The sequence below is a fragment of the Echinococcus granulosus genome (genome assembly GCF_000524195.1).
Source record: "Echinococcus granulosus chromosome Unknown EG_S00027, whole genome shotgun sequence".
In the NCBI taxonomy this organism is placed as follows: Eukaryota; Metazoa; Platyhelminthes; class Cestoda; order Cyclophyllidea; family Taeniidae; genus Echinococcus; species Echinococcus granulosus.
This window is the reverse complement of record NW_020170407.1, coordinates 362291-375162: the sequence shown is the minus strand read 5'-3', so window position 1 is coordinate 375162 and position 12872 is coordinate 362291. Positions and strand designations below refer to the sequence as shown.

General features: G+C 40.9%; 2 protein-coding genes across 2 annotated transcripts in view; one reads left to right on the top strand and one right to left on the bottom strand. All coding sequences in view use genetic code 11, as the record gives it.

The window, feature by feature from the left end:
- EGR_04378 (RING-box protein) overlaps positions 1-3063 on the top strand; it is a gene marked incomplete at both ends in the record, with an annotated part of 6259 nt that extends 3196 nt beyond the window's left edge. Inside the window, one exon of the mRNA XM_024493627.1 lies at positions 2968-3063. Coding sequence (XP_024351948.1) covers positions 2968-3063 — 96 coding nt within the window. The remainder of the gene's footprint in view (positions 1-2967) is intronic.
- A 2200-nt stretch (positions 3064-5263) lies between these two features.
- On the bottom strand, positions 5264-12750 carry EGR_04377 (Ankyrin repeat domain-containing protein 13C-B; the record flags this gene model as incomplete). The annotated part of the gene is made up of 10 exons (XM_024493626.1): positions 5264-5412; positions 7958-8058; positions 8146-8174; positions 8213-8398; positions 9372-9521; positions 11314-11466; positions 11700-11844; positions 12116-12182; positions 12260-12385; positions 12636-12750. The coding sequence occupies 10 exons, from the start codon at positions 12748-12750 to the stop codon at positions 5264-5266; spliced, it is 1221 nt and encodes a 406-aa protein (XP_024351947.1).
- Positions 12751-12872: the final 122 nt, after the last annotated feature.

The window sequence follows — 12872 nt, the reverse complement described above, 5'->3', positions numbered from 1 at the left end:
AAATGGACAGGTCTCTCGATTTGGGGACTGATATTTGCCTCTACTCTCTCAATGTCAACTGACATAGTGGGTAAATTGTATGGAGAGAAGCCTGAGCTGACCTAGTGTTTCTTGCGTACCTGTCAATTGTACACAGCTTTTAACTAACATTGTGGTCTCTTTTCATGGGTAGACATATATCAGCCCATCTTCACAGTACGCTTGAATATTCTCTCTTCTTCTTTTCCTTTCCCTTTATTTGCCCTTTCATTCCATGTGGAGTGGATCTGGCGGATGTTTTTGTAACTTTTCCTCCCTGCAACCGCATTTGGCTTGCACATGGAGAGGGCGGAGCCTGAGGTGCATGATAATTTATAACCTAAGTCCTATGAATGAATAGTCGCTTTGTATGCCCTTGGAAATGAACATACGGAGGCATAACAGTCATGTTTGACGTGAGTGCGAAAGCTGTAGAAACCAACCGATTGGGCAACATGAACATTTGCAAGAGAAGATGGCCAACAGAAAAAAATCATGTAGGAGTTATTCTTCACCTTCTTCGCATGCGCCATATTATGCAAACGCACCCATGAGACCGGTGTGAAGGCACTGACTCTTATTGTTTTGAATAAATAGATCTCTCATTAACACACTACTGGGCACAACTAGTCGCCTCAATTGGTAAAGTACTCATGTCACGTATTTGTGACTCTCAGATCCGATAATTTAATCCAGACGTCACAATCTAATGGAAAGGTTGTTAAGGTTAATTGTTATATGGCGCAAAGGAAAAGTCCAATGTCTCTGGGCAAAAGCCACTAAGTTTTTGAATTTATAGAGAGTGGGTTTGGCAGATTTTGTTGAGTTGGGGATAATGTAGCACCTGAATTGATTCATAAGAGGCAGCGAGAAATACCAGCGTAAAAGTCGCTTGTGAAAAGTCTACTTGACACCCGTAGTATGCAAAAAGCTCACGTTTGATTTGTGACAAGGGAAAGAAGTATTTACCTCATATTTCCAATCAGCAACAGAGTTAAGAACAATGTAAAATCGTTAAAGGGTGGTGAACGTTGCCGACCAGAACGGGTTAGTCTCAAGTTTAGTCTTACACAGCACTTTCACCCGCGTTTTTGATGGTCAGGTATGCCCCTCCTTATTCGATTTGACTTTGTTTGCTCCAACCTAGTGTGATTCCATCTGGTCTTTACTGCCACCGCTCTAGTCAAATTAATCACTTGACTAATTAACCAAACACTGCTGTCGATTAAATGACAAGGTCTCATGAATTCTCCAATTGCGAGGCAAACATACCTGCTACCTTTTGTGCAACCATTTCTCATCTTTAGCCTCATCCACATTCGCCTCCTCATCAATATCACGGGGATCACTTTTTGATCAGATAGCTCAAGACATTTCTTCCCATTTGTTGATCTGCCCGCCTGACTGTTTGTCTACATTGCCACATAGTGAATTTGCAATGGTGTACTCCATGAAGCGACGCATTCAAAGGTCATCCGAGGTGTCGAAGCAGTTACACTGACGACAGCACGTTTATTCGTCGCATGCGTTAGGTCCTACTCAGCATACCTCCTGAGTCAAGAGGGTTGATTAAGTCTCTTAATATTTGATGTAATTGAGGTGATTTCTCTCATCTTATTTTGACCGTTGGTTTGTCAGCCAGTCGGTCAACCGATAAGTCGGGTAATTTAGTGTCAGGCATTTAGTTTGCTAATCAACTTTTAACAAAATATGCAACATTTACTTTGCCTCACCAGACAGAGGATGGGATGACAATATGAGGGATTGTCACTTTCTGCATCAATCGGTGGTTACGTGCCTACTTCAATTTACTTCACTGACAATGAAAAGTGAGCATTAGAGAGAAGACTGTCTCGATATGAGATGCCTAAACAAACAGGTTTGTGAAGTTGAGTTTTCAGATTACCTCGTTGTAAGAGCCTGTTGGGAACTCTGCGGGGACTTGTGGAACATAGATATGGCTGGTCAAGCAAGACTGCTTACATTACTCTGTGCCATGTCTGCGATCTTGACTCTTGTTTGGGTGTGGTGGATGTGAATGGAGTCTGTCTGTTCCACGCGGCGACTTAAAGTCGATTCGACATATTATCTACCCTCTTCTCAGCTCACACTTCTCAGGCATCGCTTCCTGCTGGAAGGACAGGAAGACAGGTTTCCTGATTTCTTAAGCCATTCCTACTAGAAAGTTATCAATTAGTGGATCAGCACAAGGTTTCATACTATTCTCAGTTTACAATAGAAGGAGGGACGGATACTGACTCCCTCTGCTAATTTCCCATTTTCTTGGTATTCGCTAATACCTTGACCCCCATCCCCCTTCGATCATATGCGAGACAGAATAGGCAGGTGAGATGGCAGAAGTAACAGTGAAATTCACTAGTTAGGGAGCGAGAGGAAAGAAGCTTTTGTCTTGTAACCTGTCGAAGGAAAATTGTATACTTCTTCTCTCTGATGAGTTCTTTCTGCACTGAGAGGAAGGTAAATATTGCAATTTTTCCACTTTTATGTATTAAGCGAAAAATTAGTTAAACAATAGAGCACTGCTTTCTCTAATTTTTTGCTCTTCTTTTCTCATTCTTTCCTCGTGGAGCATATTTTTAATGCTACGAAGGAAAGGCGGTAAAAGTGTGCTTAGAAATTTATTCTCTCTCTCCTCTCCTTCCATCTCTCACACGCTCCGATATAAACACCGCCTTCCTTTTAATTTATTTGTATGTTGACAGTTCTCCGTTTTGACAAATGCGAAGAAAAATGCTTTCTACATTCCACTGCTAATAATAACATGAGGCATGCATGTCCCGCGACCAGTGGCTACAAGGGGTAGTCACCACATATTAAAAGAGGAAATACTGCCCCTTTTCCTTAGATTTTATGCTTTTTCAAGGAGTCAAAATAAAGGAGTTCAAATTTGTTTCCCTATTTTTGTACTTCATTTTTTGTATGTTTTAGCATGCATATCATTTGCACTGCATAAAAAGGTGGCTGGAAAGTAGTGCGCACCCTCGATGTCCATTGGATAACAGTGAATGGGAATTTAGTATGTAAGTAAATAAATTAAAAGTCTTTTTGATTTTTAAAAGGTAGGTCCTGGAAAAGTTTAGTCTTTTAATCGATTTATAAGTTTGTGAATTAAAATTTCTAGGGAATTAGTACAAAATTGAAAAAAAATACAAGGAAGATCATGCTTGGTTATTGAACCATTTGACCTCCAATAACTTATTGGGGGGGACGGTTGCGGTGCCCTCTGAACCTTCATCTGTCTACAACTATATGGGGAATTTTAACAATTCCTTCGAGTTTTGTTGCTTGCTTAAGCTCTTAAAAACGACAATCAAAGCATTTTTCCTCTGTTTTAGGATTGGACAATAATGGCAGTTGTCAAATGGTGAATATTTTTCTGATTTATTATGTCAGTCAAATACGCTTATTTATTTACTTTATCTCGCAATAAAAAGCTGCGAATCAAAAAAGTGAAGATAGGGTGACAGATACCAATTGTGATAGTGAATTGAAGCGTATGTTGAGGTGCTACTAATGTCACCGACTTCAGTAGCATGGTACGCCATGAGCATATAGCATATTCACTCACAGGTATATTTAGAAGGGCTTGTCGAATTCTTGTGTCCAATATCCACCCGATCAACTTGAAAATCCTCAGTCATGTGTGGTTCCAACGATTTGCTTGATAAAATACGAAATCGCTTAAAGAAAAAGGAGTTAATACTGCCATCGCAGATGTGATTAAGTCGAGCGGTGAACTCTTGGCTCGTAAAAGGAAGAAAAAATTTACCCTCGCCTACTAGCAAGGCAACGTTCAAGCGTTAATGAAGGATGTGGAGGTACTAGAGCAGGAGTTCGTGCCTCTATGTAACTCTGGATTTAGGCTGCCTGGAGCGCTCAAGCGTGTGAAGTATGAAGGACGGACATGTGTCATTTCAGTAGTACGGTATCCTCATCTGTGAACCCCCATTAAGTACCGATTAATGCACCTCTCTCAGGAGCTTTTATTTGCCGACTGACATATAACGAGAATTGACCACCGGGTGGAGATGTCCACAACTCCATAAAGCGTTTCCGTTGGGATGTTTTTGGGAGATTCCTTTAGTCGTGTCTCATTCCCAAACATTCTAGAGTGGCTCAAAATTTGCCATCTTATTCAGTTCGCCTGATTAATCAACATCATCCATGCTCGTTGGTATATAAAGACCCACTCTTGGAAGTACTTGCCGCTCTGTTCTAGTTGGGACCTAGGCAGCATTCTGAAGTGGTCAACTAGTTGAAGGAAAGACTTCACCGCAACACTGACCCATGGGAAGGCATACAACTTAGGATGGAAGATGGGGGAAGAAACGCTACTTCATTCTCATTATCACTTTCCGCATTCCTCTAGGTGTTGACAAAACTCCTTTCTCAATAATTGACAATCAGCTCATGCTATACAAAGTAGGGTGGACAAGTGGGAAAAAAACGGGAGTGATTTAAGCCTAAATTTTTACTGACGACTTTCATGCTTTCCCTAAAAAGAGAGTCATGTGAATACCACTGCCTGGCAAGCAACCCACCCTTGTGGCGTCCACTTTTATGAAAGAGGAGGGAACAGCATTATCCCGCAGACAGGCTCTATCACAAGGACGTGACACCAGCTCCCAATGACCTCCTGGGGATGCAATTTCCGCTGAAATTATTGCAGTACTATTAGTTCCAGGCTGATAGGCAGCCGCTTTACCAGATCAAAGTAGACATCCGATAGGAGGCGCAGACACAATGAATTACGATTTCCCACGTTCCTCGTAAATACCTTCCCCCCACATCCACCCAACCTCATCAATTTCAAGGCCTTTTTGTGTCACTAAGTAAGCCCAACTTAAGTGAACAGAATTAGCTAAGAAAATAATTTAATATTTCACGAACTTTTCTGTTTTCCTAATTTTAAACCAACTCGTTGGAGCCAACCTGAGCAGGAGAGTAACACGCAATCATAAACACCGCTTTGGGCAGTAATTAAGATCAATTTTGTTCCTTGGTTCATTTTATTTACAAAAAATGGTTATTTTTCAATTTGTGGCCTACTGTTAAAGGAGAACTTACATAAAAATACACAAATTTTGTGAAAAAAAAAACAGAAAGAAGAAAGAAATAATAGTCATCACAGCATTAGTCGAGGTAGGGGGAGGAGAGGGGAGAAGGGAATAGAGGGGAAGACAAATTTGTAAGGTTATGAATTGGGCAAGAAGGCGCCATGGATTTAGAGCACATCACTGGAGATATAACCCATGGGTATTTTAAAGAGTTCATCTCGAAGCACAAAACCCGAATTAGTCATCTTGTCTCCCTCACAGAGTTCAACACTCTTGAAGGTCACTCGACCGGTGATGCCCGGGGATACAGGAACATCTGAGTGTGAAGCGATTCGAAAAAGTTAGTTTATTTAAAAAAGAAAAGCATGAAACTGATTCAGAAAGGTGATAAAACTTTTCTTGATCAAAAAGAACCAGGAATACGCTCAAACAGGAGCTTCCAAGCAGCGGGAAATGAAGAAACATTTGTCCACCTTATGAGTAATTTCAGCAGGCGATTATGTGTTGGAGAGCTGGAAATGGAGTCATCACGGTTGGGGGAGCCACTGATAACCGTAATTACAACCACCTTGTGGGAGGTTGACGCCATTTGCTGCATTCATGCTTGATAGCTTCTGAGAGTTTGTGCTCCTCACTGCTACCTGGTCTACTGTCACAAAAAAGTAGAGCAGCAAATTGGCCAAGACAGACAAAACACTTTATCTGACCGATTGGCAAAAAATCACACCATTGAAAACTACCGCTTTCTGGTAATGTCATTTTGACAGCGAATTGGTAGTCTGTTGTCATCCAACCTGACACATTGATTGTTTAATTTGAAGTGGATGAAATAGTTTGCCTTGCGTTTGTCACATAACAAGTAGCGTGTTGCATTTATTTTGTAAAGAAATTTGCCCATCAAAACAAAAAAATTCTTATCCAAATCATCAAGCCGCTGCACTGTGAGTTTTTTACCAGACCGCACGGTCATCCGGCCAAGTGAATGGGACATTAATTAATTTTGTTTAAAAAACGGTAGTAGAATCACTCTCCTCTCCCATGATGGAGCTCATTGGCAAAGATCATAACAACAAACTTCTTTTTTGCGTAAAACAAACAATAAGTTGACTTGGTTGAAGTAGTTACAAGGCCCGTCTAAGTCAAAACGAGACTCTTGTGTTGCATAGCTATAAAAGGAGTTGCTACACTACCGATGCGGTTCTAAGTGTAGAGGCAGACTATCTTCAAATTTACGATCGCCTACTGAGGGAAAAAATTGCCACTCAACGCACTGTACATTAGGCTTATGAGTTAGAGATTTTGTTGATGTCTCGAAGCTGTCTGCGGTAACGTGCCATCGTTGCATAGTACGAGTTTCGGGCAAGAGAAAGTGATTTACAAATAAGCCAAATTTGGGGTCTATAAGCCTTTTAGGGTTAAGGGCTGAGAGGATTCTACATTTCATACGCATTGGCAGTAGATGACCCGACTTTTTGAGCAGTGAGAAAGGGCTGTTTGGTGACTGACCTGTAACGAGGAATGGCTTTTGGGCTCGTCTATTCCGACCCTTGTTAAGGAGGCGTGCATACCTAGCATGGGCTTCCCGTTAAAGACCAAACACATTAAACTGCAACAGCCGGAGCTATTCAAATGGCGAAAAGAAAACACCTTTCCCAAAAGGCAGCACAACATCCCATTCATGTTTCTTATAGCCGCCAAACTGACCCATTAGATTTGCAATTGAGAATGGGAGGCGGGGAGGAAGTACGGACTAATCCACATCAGCAAAGGTAATGAAAGCCTCCACTCAAGTTAGTGTCCTGATATGGAGAGTTGAGTAAAGAACACGCAAAAAATAGAGAAGCAGCACCCACTGCTGTAGATCCTCTTCCACAAATTAACAAACAACAGGGAAACAAATGATCCTTGGTTAAAATTGCCGTTGACTTAGCTATAAGATATAAGCATCTAATAACATTGAAAGAAGTCGTTTCTAGACAAAATTCCCCCAGATTTCGGGCAATTTGAATCCCCAAAAAGGGGAAATGTGACTAACTCAATCCTAGCGTGATGACTCGTAACGCTAACGGGGAGGAGCACTTCCTGCGCCCATTCCGACCTCTGTTCGCCAAACAACTGAAAGAAGTGTATTTACGCATCCTCTTCCCCAATTAACTACTTGTAGAGAGAAACTAAGGAAGAAAAAACAATCCTGCTCTAAGAAAGTTCAAGTAAATGGGAAGGAAGTGTTTGGTCCCATGTTACGGGTAGATTAGTCAAGGAGAACCAAAACTTTCTACACTTGATTGAATACCCCCCAGAATAACTGAATGGCTTAATAATTATCCCACAATTAATGCCCGAAAATGCACTCTTTTGTAAATTTCTGAAAAGTTTAAGTCGTCTAGCCCCCGACTCATTTTGGAAGTTACAAATATAAAGTACGTCCGCCTGACGCTAAACATTGAAGCCGACATAACAAATTTGAAAATCATTAGGGGTTGTAATTACCCCAATATGGATATTCATAAAATAAAGACGGAGGAGCGTTTATGGACAAATAATTATAGTACAAGTGAATGATTAAAGTAGGCACATAAACGGCATGGCCTTAAAGTAGTGCAATAAAACAAATTTATGGGGGACATTAGGTGAGCTTGGAACTAAAGGGCGTCACAATAGTTCAGTAACATCAAATACTTCAGCATATATATGCACATCACATAATAGGCGTTATGCCACTTCACGGTTTACAAATCGAAATATGACATTCATGTAAAAAGAAAATTTTCGTACAACCAGTGGTTTTCTGCAGAAGATATAGGGTTCAGCTCACCATAAACCAAAATCAACTAGCTGCTAAAACATGTAAGTAGACATACCGATTCGCACGGGAAAGCCCGGTGGAAGAGAGGAGAGAATAGTCTCGTCTAGTTTCGTAAATTTACGAAGAGGTGAGAAACATTTGAACATGTCCAAGAGGCTGGAAAAAGGATGAATAATAATAAAAAAAATGAAAACGTCAGTACCTATTTACTTTTATAAGTCATGGTAAGTGACTTTAACTTACTATGTGATATTGAAGTCGATTTCGTTTGTCTACAAGTGAGGTTAGTGAGATAAAAATCGAGCATTACCATGGCGACATTGAGTTTCATCTCATTGGTTTGTAGTTTAAGCACAGGTTTTCGGCCAATATAGAGGTCATTGCCTTGTAGTTTCCAACTGCGATAGGTCCTCCACGTGACACGTGGTGTGAGGCGTGGAAGCTTGACTCCATCCGCTGTTTCTTCGTTAACGACACTGGCACGATCTTGAACCAACTAAAACGTGTGAAAATACATGATTTATGCAGTTGGTATTAGTAGGCAGTATTAATACATACCCGCATAGATTTCAGTCGAGGTCATCGCGAGTAAAAACATCGCAACAAGTCGATAAGTTTAAAGTATGCGTGAAGTCTTCTGTGATCGGATTAAGAGGCTGGTGCCACCGAGGTATGCAAAGAATCACCTAGTATCTCTGCGTGCTTATAAATAACCCACTTCAAGAACTGTATGAGACGCCGATCCAGGCAAAGCAATACATACTTTTAAAACTAATAAAAAGGCATGTCTTTGTAAGCAGTACAAAGTGGTCAGTGGAGCCTTCCGCGTCAGGCTGTAGTCCAAGCTGTCTGGTAATGGGAGGTTCGGACACTCAGCAGTGATGCAAAAGGTCCAGCCTCCTGTCAGTGTGGTGCAGGGTCGCCTGGTGTTCAAGAGACCAGCCAAAGTTGGCTTTTCATGCCAAGGTCCCGTACTTCCTCGTTCTCTAAAATTAACTTTTTTTTTTCCGCAACTATTCCCGCGTTGACTAATTCACCACCCTCACAGACCTCATGATGTTTAACTTCCCCTTAGTAAAATATTTCTCTTCTGTTTTGCAAGAGTGTGAAATCACACCGTGTAATGCAATCATTTGCGTAGAGAGCGTCTCAATTTGGATCAATTTTGCCATAACCTAGCACACCTAGCAAAGTGTTTGTTGTGCTAGCAAATGCGCCTTTTAGGCAGGCAGCCACCCAAGTGGTAATCACGTCAAAGTAGGCGGCAGTAGAATAAGAGGCTCTCTACCACCCCTAGCCCCTCTTACCCCCAATCACCCTTACCATTAAAATTATTGCTCACTTGGTGAAATGTGAATCGCAAGACATTGGTTTTACTAATGAAATCCATTTCACAATTCACGTGCCATCTATACTAACAGGTATTGCGGGCCTTCAAAAAGCGGCATTAGGGGAAAGAAATGACAAACCTTGACAGCACTGTTGACAGTTCCCTGTTTGATATGTGAATGGAGGGTGGAAAGAAATCGAACATCCTCTTTGGTTAGGTGTTCCGATCTCTTTTTCACAGAGATTTTGACGTGATTAATGGAGTAATTCTGTGTGTTGTAGGGACCGATCTAGTCAAAAAGAAAGTAGAAAGAAGTGTTATGGTGAGATGAGGAGAATTCAATTGGACAATCATCTTCACCTCGAACATATATTAGTGCCATTCCTAAGTTTAGGAATCCGCACCAGCTGACTTCATTACTACAAATTCTGCGATCGTCACAGCATCCTATATCAAGAGTACCTCTGCAACATGATCTGGGGCGCCATACTGGTGGCCATGGTGACAAGCGAAACCCGATTATTCATCCTACTTCTACGATCGGTCACCAAACCGAGAGAGGAGACATCTGCCGCAAGTGGCAAAAGGGTTGTCAAAATCGACTCAAGCGACATCGAACTTACACCTTTTAAGGATCATTGAATCAAGTGAGAAAGTGCTGTCTCCTCCACGTCCCTACTAGTTGGAGGGAATCCTTATAGATGGTTGGGTACAACTGAAACGAGATGGAAAGTGTCCTGTATCTGTTCTAGAACATTACCTAGCCTTGAGAGAGGACTAACTGACGAAGTCCTGTAGTTCATTGACTAAAAAACTTCAGTAAAAATGGAATCGACGCATCACTTTAATGAGGCCAAAATAAAATGCCTATCTGCTCCTCATGGCTACCGTTCTTGCTTAATAGTTGACTTTCGAAGCACCGGCTGTATTGTGCGGGTCGAGGTAGGACAGTGACCATGGGGAGTTCAAAAAACAAGATCCGAAGCAATTTAGCATTTTGATATTTGTTTATTGAACTACGCAGAAATTCCAGTCTCTGATGGTTGAATTACTACGTTGAGGTCTAACCATCTAATCACTTCGCTATCAATATATCAAGGCATATTACTTTTCTCACTTGGCCTCCAGCAGAAACTCGGTTTTGTGCAGGAGCACAATATCCCCAAGTTTATGTGAGCGGGCCACAGTACTGCATCAGGAGAGTAGGGATTTGTACTTTCAAATGCCCCAACTAAACAAGATGTTGGATCTAAAAGTGCTACGAAATTCACCTATTTTTTGGGGTCAAGTATGGAAGTAAGGTCACTGGAGACGCCAATCACGTACTCCAATTAGGGTTGCATTCAACTAGGTCTTTTCAGTCTTCCAACTCAGTGACGCACATCTCTTCTCATGTCAGGAAAGCTACCAGAGTTCTGAGTTCTTCTATACGTTTAGAAATAGGGTGTTCACAAACTCCTACAACTCAGAACACCACACTGATAACATCGTGACGGAATCTATTCGATGCTTCAAATGGCCAAATGGCTAAATCCGTACAGATTTATGATGGAGAGCTCGGAGAAAGTGCTGCAATGGTGCAAGAACCACTTTGAATAGATCCAGGTAGGTATTAGAACGAAGGAACAATGTGTATGTGGCGTGCGTACCTGTGAGCCCGAATTTGCATTCTCTACAGAACATCGCCCAACAGATGTCGTTTATTTGTGGCCCCAGACACAGGGCTTAGACCTTTTGTCACGCAGGTGTGACGTTTAAACTAGGGTTAGAAAAATCTGAACGTCAAAGATAGGTAATGCCGATAGCAAACGTATAAAGGGACAGAAATGGAGCAAGATTTGAGTAGTTTCCATTATGCGATTTCAATTTACTTGAGTACCAATGTGACAGCCAGCTTTCACACTATAATTAAAGACCTTAAAACCTTGAAGACAAAGGTGGTAAATTTGGGTGACTATTACTTGTTTTAATCGTACCCAACAAACACTCAAAATATTGACAGATTAGCGCATGAAAAATGATGCCAACCTGGCGATACAGCGCCACAGATGCGTGCATACATTTTAAAGTTAATGACTCACTTTTTCCGGGACATTGTCCTTTAGCCATGGTAACTTTGAGGTCTCCTTCTTGCAGGAGAGTCGAGTGAAGTCCATGTGCATTCGGATAAGCGGCATGTGGAGAGAGGTTTGAACAGTCTCATTAAGCCATTCATCGCTGTTCTCCCGCGCCATCTGGATGGTCCAAAGGAGTGACCCAATAAATCGGTGAAAGGTGATATTTATATGAAGCTAATATAAACCTCTTTAAACAAGCAAAAGTACTAGATAAAAAGGGTCTCTTTCGTAACAAACTTTCTATTTTAGTCAATAGTTGAGTAAACAAATCAAATATTTGGAACGGAATTTCTCCAGTTAAGCAAACTATAGTGTTATCCACTTTGTTCAAGGAGAAAAGACGATATTACCGTTCCATCGAGGATCTGATAGCTTCGATGCTCGTGATCAATGAGACAAGTGCGAGATTTAAACGGTTTGTTCCCGTCAACAATTATGCTCAGTTGACCGCGAACCCAACTACGATTTTTAAAGTCCAACAGTGTTGTATCAAGTCTATGAGATAAAAAAGAAGAACTAGGAGCTAAAATAGCGCCTCAGATAAGTACATTTAGATCCTCAAATTTCGATTAAATTAGAAGCGCTAAATGGGACCAACATCTAAGACTATAAAAACTACCCATTTATTTTGGTGAAATAGGCTTATTGAGTACGTATTGACAAAATAGAAAGTTGCAGTCTCTAATTTAAAAATTAGAATTTAGAAAAATAATAATTTTCGGAGGATATAAAATGAATAAAGCCATGTGCCAGTGACTTGACATACCTAATAAGATTGTCCTTTTTGAACAATCTGCAGTTATCCGAAGGTAAGTGGCGAGCAAGAAAGGGGACTAAAATGTAACATCAAATTCACAAAAAATTAGGTCAGAGCACAACAAAATCTAGGATGTAAAGGAATGTCGCTCACCCCAAGTTCGAAACTCCCATCGGAAATCCAAAATGCAGTCAGGAATTTTCAATAAGTTTTGAGAAATAAGAGAGCTCTGACCATTATTACTGAGCTGCTCGCGGAAAAGGAGGTAACCTTGCCGTACTTAAGGGGAAGTTAAAGAAAAGAAAATAGGTACTACCCAGTAATTCGCTACCAGTAGCCACTATTTCATCAATGGGTCGCCAGCCTAGTGAATTACGAATATCTAGGGCACAGTTTCTCGCAAGCAAAAACTTTGAAATTTCTAAAAAAAAGAATTTGCAAAAAGGTTACTTTCATCCCTTAACATTGCAGCGATATGCAAGGGGGTATTTCCTACAATGCAAAATATTATCAAAAGAGCAAAACATACCGTAGGGATCCCGTTTATTTATCTGATTCAAGTCTGCATTTCTAATTAACATTTCAAACTCCGGTGACCCATGAAAAGCACAAGAGTGCAACGGATACTCCTCATCAATCTCCATGAGCCAACAACTAAGGTAATTCGAAAACCGCTCTAGCCGTCCTTCAAGGTCACCAATAATGACCTAATTATATTAATTGATATGTCAAAAATAAAACATGTTCCACCATTTAATGTATAATG